Source organism: Aptenodytes forsteri, unplaced genomic scaffold (genome assembly GCF_000699145.1).
Source record: "Aptenodytes forsteri isolate BGI_AS27 unplaced genomic scaffold, ASM69914v1 Scaffold66, whole genome shotgun sequence".
In the NCBI taxonomy this organism is placed as follows: domain Eukaryota; kingdom Metazoa; phylum Chordata; class Aves; order Sphenisciformes; family Spheniscidae; genus Aptenodytes; species Aptenodytes forsteri.
The window spans coordinates 4,972,176-4,981,220 of NW_008795131.1; the positions used below are offsets into that span (position 1 = coordinate 4,972,176).

A 9,045-nucleotide genomic window follows, 5' to 3' on the forward strand; every position below is an offset into this window, starting at 1 on the left:
GAATACATCCTACTGCAAGAATAGACATTCCCAGCTGCAAGGTGCTCCAATACCAGGGGGTAAGGACAAACTGTTCACTGGGACACCAATTCACATCATTGCACTGCTTGGCTTGAACAAAAAACCTGTCAACATTTTAAAGAGGGGATTTTGTAGCCTGCACAATAGAAACAGACTCCCAGTTTCCCTTTTCAACACACAAGTGTGACAAAAGGGATGCCCTGAGTCTAGAGTAAATTAATTCCACAAATACATAACAGTTTCAAAAGCCTTGAGTACCAACGCTCAGACCAAGGCTTTCTAATAAGTAATTAATCATAACGCCCCCCCACCCCCCCCAGTTTTCAGCTGGAAGTAAAAGGAACCCCAGGAGATTTGAAGCTTGACCTTTCTGCATCTGCTGAAAAGCCATCAGGATCTTATCTCACCCATTTATCCCATTGAGCCCCTTCCCAACCCTACATCGCAAGAGGTCAGAAAATGAAGGCTCTCAGTCATCACAGTTTAAGACAGCTTAAAATTCAAAATTTAATTGAAATGGAAAGAAACATTCCAAGAGGATATATGTTTTATAGATTTAACTGACTTACCAAACATTGGATGTTATTGCAAACATGAACATTAAATCATAAGCACCAAATAGGAGAGAACTCAAAAAAAGATATAACCATAACATATCAGAAGAGATTAGACCAAATGCTTTTGTAGGCAACTGTCCAAATGTGCGATGCACTGACATGTTAACTTATAGGATGTAAGGACATCCTTGAATCTACCTGAAAAAACTTCTAAGGACTAACTACATCAACATTTTCTGGCAAGAATCTTCTCTGCCAGCAATAAATCCCAGCTCAATACATATCTAAAATGATATACATTAGAGGGCATGTATTTAAGAGTATTAAGCCAGCTTAAATTACTTGAGCAAAATTTTAAATATGTAATAGATATCTAAAAAGGAGAAAAAAATATTTGAGAGAGAACACCACTGCAATATTAATGCCAAGTTGTTACTTTTTTTTAAACAGATCTGTACAGCAACATAGCAAAGAATGCAGTGAGCACAAGTCAAACCAGACAGCAATCTAACGGAATACTAATCCTGTATACAGCAGAGCTGTAACACTCCCAACATTCAGATGCTCCAAATATGTCAGCTACCCTAATGCACTCCAAACCAGTTCTACCTACATAGGACATTTTGGTGTGAAAAAGTTTCTGTAAAGTTCCCTTTGTTTCCAGTGTTTTTCTTGTACAAAATATTACATTTTCTTATATATATTTACAGACTTGCACAGCTAGAAAAATATAAACTACAATTGGGCTTGGCAATCAGTTCTCTTCTTTAATACATGACATTTTGGAGCAAAAATTGTAGTGGTAACATATCCTGCACTTCAAGCATCTGCATAGAGCAGCTTTCTTCCTTAAGCATATCAAGCCTAAAAACCACAACTGCAGTGAGATATGTGCCACAGTAAGTGCAACGAATGCAATTCATCTACCTCCTGGCATAAGGAAGACAAGATGAATGTTCTTTGTGCAGGTTAGTGGCACAACATAGAAAAAATCCATAACTGAACATTAAATTCATTAATAATATTCATTAATAACATTAATTAATTTCATAGACAGAGCCTGTTAAAAAAGAACAACCAATGTAACTTTTAGGAAAAGCAGACACTAAGTTAAGGGGCATTATACATCTTGAACAAAAATGCAACTACAGTTAACATTTCAGGGGCATTTGCTAGCTTCAAGCAAGCCCCAAGGTTTTAAGGTTTTTTCCATTCAACTTTTGAGTAGAGGCCAGGGAGGATTTTTTGCTTTAAAGCTACAGTATCTGTCATTATGGCTTTTAACACCCTGCCTTTCACTGAGAGAGGTATGTGTTTCTAATGAAATGGTAACAGTTGAACAAAATGAGTTTCAATGGACCACAAAAAAACTCTGCTCACAGGTGTGAACAGATTTTCTTTACAAGAAGTTGCCAAACCAAATTGTAACAGTGCAAAACAAGATTTCTTCTTTTGTTGTTCTCTGCAGAAAGAGTTTTCGAGGCATCTAGGTCATTGCTAGTAGTCAAGCCACTGAGCAAATCCTCTTTCCACCAGAGTTCTGTTTATCGACACCACCTAAAGGGAGGTGAAAAAAAAAAAGTAGAAAGGTGAACAAACCACTAGCAAGAAACATCAGCAAGTTCCAATCAACAATAAAAAGTCTGCATAATCATAAACCCTAACAGTGTTGAAAAAATAGGTATGTCAACATACACACCTCATCTCCCATCAAGTTCCACAGCTGTATCAGTGGCAGACCTGTTGCACTGTCATAATTTGTGACCTGGAAACATAAAGAAAACATTAGTGTGCAGCAATTCTGGTCTGAGCTATTGGGGATGCAAGGCTAGCATCATTCACTGCATATCAGATGCTCAATACTTGAACTTATGCATAGGCTAGAGGAAATGTAGCTACTGCCACCAGGCAGCTGGGACATCCTGCTGGCAAGTTTGCTCTAGTCACTCAAATCCATGCCCTTGCTAGAATTAGTGATGCATTTGAGCACTGCGTTAAACCAAAGGAAGCTATGAGATTGAGCATCACAAACACTCCCTGCTTCCCACTCGTCCCAATTAACTTACGTGGATAGCTACAGCCACTGCTAGAAGCACTTCAAAAGAGGTAAGTGCCTCTTCACTGAGATCAGGCACTGCATGCAGAAGCCTGTGGGACACTGCCAGAAGCCTTACTTCTCCCTCCAGCCAGCCAGAGGCCAGATCCCAGACGTCAGTGTTGCAAAGACAGTTGAGACTGGCAAAGCAGTGCAGACCCAGGTGAATACTCGATCTGCTGGACAACAGGCCACTTTGTGCTCTGTAAACCCATTCAGGTGCCCTTCCTCCCTGCCCGCATCAGTAACAAGAGGGAATACTCAACCTTTCCCAGCCACACAGTCCTGAGCGGTGCTGATGCTACACAGGGAAGTTCTCAGCACCAAGATTTCTCAACAAGAACCTTGCCCTGCAGCCAGGCTTACAGGCTCTGGCTTTGTTTTTGATTTTAACACACACAGTATGCTAGGGGGCAGAGAGGATAACAGCAGCAGTCAAACCAGCAACAAGACTTTTCCAGGCAGCTCTCATGTACCTGCGCCACCAGGACTGCGCCTGTGGTCATCTCACTAACAGCGGCGTCGGCTTCAGATGAAAAGTGATCTTCGTCTTTGGAAAGAAGAGAGCAGGAGAAAACAAATGAGATATTCACAGGCTTTAAAGGCCAGAAGGGACTATTAAGCTAATCTTGTCTGACCTCGTACGTAAGTTAGGCCAGAGAATCCTCACCTACTGTTGCTGTAGGCATTTGCTGAAACCAGTCTATTAAGCTGGAGATCACACAAGTATTATGCCTGCTGTGTTGCTGAAGGGAAGGATGAAATGCTTTCTAAAGCCACTAGCTAAGTTAATGTGAACATAAGTGCCTGATGAATTAGGCAGCTTTAAAAAAGACAGAAAAGTATATTTCTGCAGCACCTTTGAGCTGCCATTAGTATTTTGATCCTTAATAAACTAAGCTCAGGGGCCTCAGGACTTTACTGACCCTGCACAGAGTGCAATACTGTAAAAGGGAACTTAAAAGCATTTGTACGGCAGGCTGGCTGGCACCTGAACAGGGCCAAACGCACTCTTTGCAAGCACTGGCAGCTCAAACCTCTCGGCCTGCACAGCTTACGTGGGCACTGTTGCTAACTCCACACCTGTAGTGCAGCAGGAAACCCTTGTGTCCCAGGCAATACAGTTACAATCTACACTGTAGACCGGACATAAGTGTTTTCATTTTGGAAGAAAGTTGCTTATTTCCTACCAAATTGCTGCAAAACAGAGTTTCTCCTTTGTGCTCCCCACCCTGAGGCCATCTCCAGCAGCAAGTGAACCCCTTACAACCCCACAAATACTGAAGGAGGCCGATTACCTTAGGGAACACGCAACACACTGACTTCTGCTAGAAGCAGCTTAAACCTTGCCATCCATCTACAGTCTTGGCAGGGCCTGTACCTCCTGGAGTCCTGCCAGCCACAAACCCCAGCGCTGAAACCTGGCCTGACCCCTAGCTCCTACAGACACCCCTCTGCACCCAGAAGGGCAGCTTTTTAGACACCAACACGGGATGCATCTCTACCACCACTAGAAAAGGGGGGGGAAGAAAAGCAAAACAGAAAACATTTCTAGGCAGTGACTGACATTCTTCCAGCGCTCAGAGGGTAGTCTTTCGAACACAGAACTATACACATCAGTCATTTTAGTAGGAAAATGTCAGATATTTATCTAGCAGATTAAAAATTAAGTTTGCATTTACAGCTACTCTATGACAAAAGAAGGCAGAGTAGTTACAGCTACTTCACCTATACCCTGCCAGTCCTGCCAACCTGCTGTTTAGGAAAGTAATTCATTCTCTCCTCCATGCAGGAAAAAGCCTGGACGTTTATCATCTTTCCCCTGGAGTCTGACAGGTTATGCTATGCTAGCACATTTCAAATGAAAAAAAAAATACAATTTTTCCAATCCTTGCTCTAGTCACATCAGAGCTTGTGCTTGCAATAGGAGGAAGTTTAGACGGAATCACTGCCTGTACACAGTTGGCATCCATTTAAACCTGCAGGAGGAGCACCAACAGTACATCTCAAGAGCTCCATTACCTGGGAGTGGCACCACGTTGTCTAGTAAAACTTCTGCTCCTTGGAAAGGTAGTGATAAGAAGTCAGACCTTAAAGAAAAGAGAATCAATCAGAATAAGAACATGGCTTTAAGTTACTCTTGTTTTCTTTAAGGTGACATTGATTAATCAATTGATCTAACAGGAATTCAGTTTAAAATTGATGACAGTCAAAAAAAATAAATCGGACTATCCTCCCAGCAATCTAAGCAGCAGCAATAAATTGTCTGATTAGCATGCCAGGTTGGATGGGGCTCCAAGCAAAAGCCACCTCCATAACGGAGGCTGTACTGCTTTTCTCCCACCTCCGGGGCACAATCAAGTATTTAATGAGTTTGTGTAAGAAAACCCTCATCCAATATGGCTCTCCCAGCCAATGGGGCTGGGACATAGAGAATCTGAATCTTATTCCTAGCTCATCAATTAACTACTCTTTGGGGGCTCCTGAAGGCATCTTTTTGCTCAGCTTCCACACTGAAGCGGCAGAAGTTGCCATTTCCTCTCCGCTCCCCTTCAAAAAAGCCTTGCAAGAGCTTGCTGTGCTCCCAAGGAATCCACACCCACTGCTGAGACAAACCTTTCTACCATTTCCCGCTTCAGCTGTGGAAAAACCTATAAGTAATTCAAATGATATGGATGCCTCTGATGAAGATTCAAGCCAGATATGGCCTCAGGCCATGGAAGAGGAGCTAGAGACCTGATTTGTCTGAGTGTGTCAATCTTGACTTTGTCATATCCTCCATAGTCCACGTATCTGAGCTCCACTTCATTGGTCTCTTCGAAGTAGCTAATAACTTGAGCCCGTAACCATGCCCCATCCAGGCCTGGAGCCGCGCAGATAATACCGACTGCAAAACATAAGAGTACAGAGAAGAAAGGCTCAGTGTAAGTGGATTTCCAGAAATCAGCACTTCAGGCATTAGCAGTACTGCACAGTTATCTACTGAGAATCAACAGAATTTCTTATGCTGCTTCCATCTTCTTTCAACACCACCCATACCCACATCAGACAAGGCCTGCAGCTGGGACACAGGAGAGGTGGGTTTTACTCTCAAGTCTCTGTCTGCCACTACCCATGCTATTCTACCCAGGTATCCAGTTCCCTCCCAGCCTTTGGTCACTAACAGTGAGGTCTGTCTCCAAAAAGGAAAGTAAGTGCTAATAACCCTTCCATGTGATGCACCCTCCACTTTACACCATATGCAGCCAGTGACACTACGAAGATCTGGGAGTAGTTCCACACTTAGTCAGCAAAAATTCACCAGATGCCAAGTTGATCAGAAATAACCTGAGAAAGACTTTCTCTCATTCTGAATTTCAACATGCAACTAAAGTGTCTGGGGAGGTACTCCAGGGATGAGTGGGGTAAGGAAGAGCAGAGCAACATCTGTACTCTGGCAGCAGCTTAAAAAAAGATGAAGTGACAAGTGAACTATCACATTCTCATCCACCGGGAAACTTCCCAAGGCTAACTCAGGGGTGTCAGGCTTTTGCATGACCCTAGAAGAAGTTTCACAACTGAACAATTTGTGAGCAACCAAGTTACTTGCCTTCTACTGGAGTTGGCAGTGTTGGAATTTCAGGTTGAGAATAGCAGGCATACATCTGCTGGTCCAGGCTCCGCAGGACATGGAAAGTGGGGTGTGTATGCTGCTGTAGAAACATGTGCCCTGCATCGACTTGGTTTGCCACGACCACCTCTACAGTGACTCCATCTGGGAGGAACAGCTGTCATGTGGAGGAAAGCAATTCTCATTAGTGTTTACTGCAACGCAAGCTTCAATTCACAGCAACTCCATGTTCCACCAGCAACTCCTACGGCTTACAGCCACGGGTGGAAAAGCCCTGGCACTCTGGTATTTCACTTCCAAAGGCTGCTTTGGATCAGGAGCAGAAAGCTACTCAACTATTACTCCACGCTGTTCTAAAGGAAATCAGACTTGGGGTGGGGCCCATCTTGTACACAGAAAGGCTATCAGCACAGAGCAGCTGTAAGACTTATTTACCCAAGAGATCAGTGAGCAGAGTCAGAAATGATGCAGGTCAAGTCATGCTGCACTATCAACACAGTGCAACTTGCAAGGATTCCCTGCCCACGGGGGTTTTAAACATCAAGGTAATCTTTGCAGGGATTGTCCAAGATTTGTCACAGAGGTCTCATTTTCAAAGTAATTTGCCCTGGCTGCTAGAGAGCCATTGTGTTGGGCAGCTTTCGAGCATTACTGTGCTCAGAATATATCTAAAATGCCTTTAATTTCCCAGCATAAATTCACTTCTCCAGAACAAAGCCTGTCTTCACATCCATGGAGACAATTATGTGCACAGTTACTTTATAGGTTCTAGATGCCCAATGTAAGAAAAGAAATGTTTTTAAGTATCCATATAGCAAAAGAAGCATGAAAACACTGTCATGAAAACCTCCTTTAAGTGTAATTAAATACCATAAGGAAGTAAAACATTGAGAAGACCGGCTTCAGGATTTATAGAATCAGAATAGTTTGGGTTGGAAGGGACCTCTAAAGGTCATCTAGTCCAACCCCCCTGCCGTGGGCAGGGACATCTTCAACTAAATCACGTTGCTCAGAGCCCCGTCCAACCTGACCTTGAACGTTTCCAGGGATGGGGCATCCACCACCTCTCTGGGCAACCTGTGCCAGTGCTTCACCACCCTCAGTATAAAAAATTTCTTCCTTATATCTAGTCTATACCAGTAATGGCAACAGATCAGTGTGGCATTTTGACCTCACAGCAAGTGGCCCTTAAGCAGAGCGGGCAGACAATCAATTCTGCTCCAGACTGAAGTGTTGTTTCCTTAGGCAAACATCTAGTCTGTAGGTAAAAGCCTACCAGGCCAGATGTGCAAATCCATGAGATTAACCAGAGTCTGGTAGAACATTCTGCTACAGTCCAAGGGCAATCGAGAGACTTCAGGGCCTTGGCACGACTGGTTAAGGGATCAGGAGCACAAGTAGTGTTCTCCTCTATCCTTCCAGTTGCAAGGAATGATGAGGGAAGAAACAGGAAGAGCCAGCAGATCAGTAACTGGCTCCGAGCCTGGTATCACCAGCAAAATTTTGGGTTTTTTGATCATGGGTCAGTCTGCACGACACCAGGCCTGCTGGCGACAGATGGGATACACCTGCCTCAAAGGGGAAAAAGGATCTTTGCGCAGGAGTTAGCAGGGCTCACTGAAAGAGCTTTAAACTAGATTTGAAGGGGGAAAGGGATAAAACCAGGCTTGCTAGAGATAAGCCTGGGGGTGGCACGCCAATGTTAGAGGGACGGTGTGCTAGCAAGGTCCTTCGGTCTGCCATCTCAGTGGAGGTAGGGGCTGGAGATCCATGCGGCAGCAAAGATGCAAGGGTTATTGATGTATTAGAAACCACAGAAGGGCCTGAGAATGGTCATGTAGGAATTGGGGCTTCTCCCCCCCCAAAAGGTGGCGGGATCAATAGCCCAACTGAAGTGCATCTACACCAATGCACGCAGCATGGGCAACAAACAGGAGGAGCTGGAAAACTACGATGTAGTTGCCATCACAGAAACATGGTGGGATGACTCACAACTGGAGTGCTGCAATGGATGGCTATAAACTCTTCAGAAGGGATAGGCAAGGAAGGAGAGGCGGTGGGGTAGCTCTGTATGTTAGGGAGTGCTTTGACTTTCTAGAGCTTGATGATGGTAACAATAGGGTTGTGTTTATGGGTAAGAATCAGGGGGAAAGCCAACAAGGCAGATATCGTGGTGGGAGTCTGTTATAGACCACCCAACTAGGATGAAGAAGCAGATTAAATATTCCATAAGCAGCTGGGAGAAGCCTCACAATTGCTAGCCCTTGTTCTCATGGGGAACTTCAACTTATCGGATGTCTGCTGGAAATACAGTATAGCAGAGAGGAAACAAGTCTAGGAGGTTCCTGGTGGGTGGGGAAGATAACTTCCTGACACAGCTGGTGAGGGACCTGTTGTTTGTGAACAGAAAAGGACCTATAGGTGATGTGATGGTTGGAGGCCGGCTTGGGCATAGCGATCATGAAATGATAGAGTTTTTGATTCTCGGAGAAGTCAGGGGGTCAGGACTGAAGGAGGGGGGTCAGCAGAACTGCTACCTTGGGCTTCTGGAGGGCAGACTTTGGCCTGTTTAGGGGCCTGGTTGACAGAGTCCCTTGGGAGGCAGCCCTGAAGGACAAAGGAGTCCAGGAAGGCTGGACACTCTTCAAGAAGGAAATCTTCAAGGCACAGGAGCAGGCCATCCCCATGTGCCAAAAGACAAGCCAGCAGGGAAGACGACCAGCCTGGCTGAACAGAGAGCTTTGGCTGGAACTCAGGAAAAA

At 44.5% G+C, this 9,045-nt stretch overlaps 1 protein-coding gene across 3 annotated transcripts in view; it reads right to left on the reverse strand.

Annotated features, from left to right (window-relative positions):
- Positions 1-507: 507 nt before the first annotated feature.
- The window catches only part of AKAP1 (A-kinase anchoring protein 1), a 28,181-nt gene continuing 19,643 nt past the window's right edge, over positions 508-9,045 (reverse strand). For all 3 annotated transcript variants that reach the window (XM_009278255.2, XM_009278254.2, XM_019471809.1), the window contains 6 exons: positions 6,263-6,440; positions 5,410-5,560; positions 4,696-4,763; positions 3,150-3,223; positions 2,278-2,343; positions 508-2,135 (listed from right to left, as the gene is read on the reverse strand). In XM_009278255.2, coding sequence (XP_009276530.1) covers positions 2,076-2,135; positions 2,278-2,343; positions 3,150-3,223; positions 4,696-4,763; positions 5,410-5,560; positions 6,263-6,440 — 597 coding nt within the window. In that variant the 3' untranslated portion in view covers positions 508-2,075. The remainder of the gene's footprint in view (positions 2,136-2,277; positions 2,344-3,149; positions 3,224-4,695; positions 4,764-5,409; positions 5,561-6,262; positions 6,441-9,045) is intronic.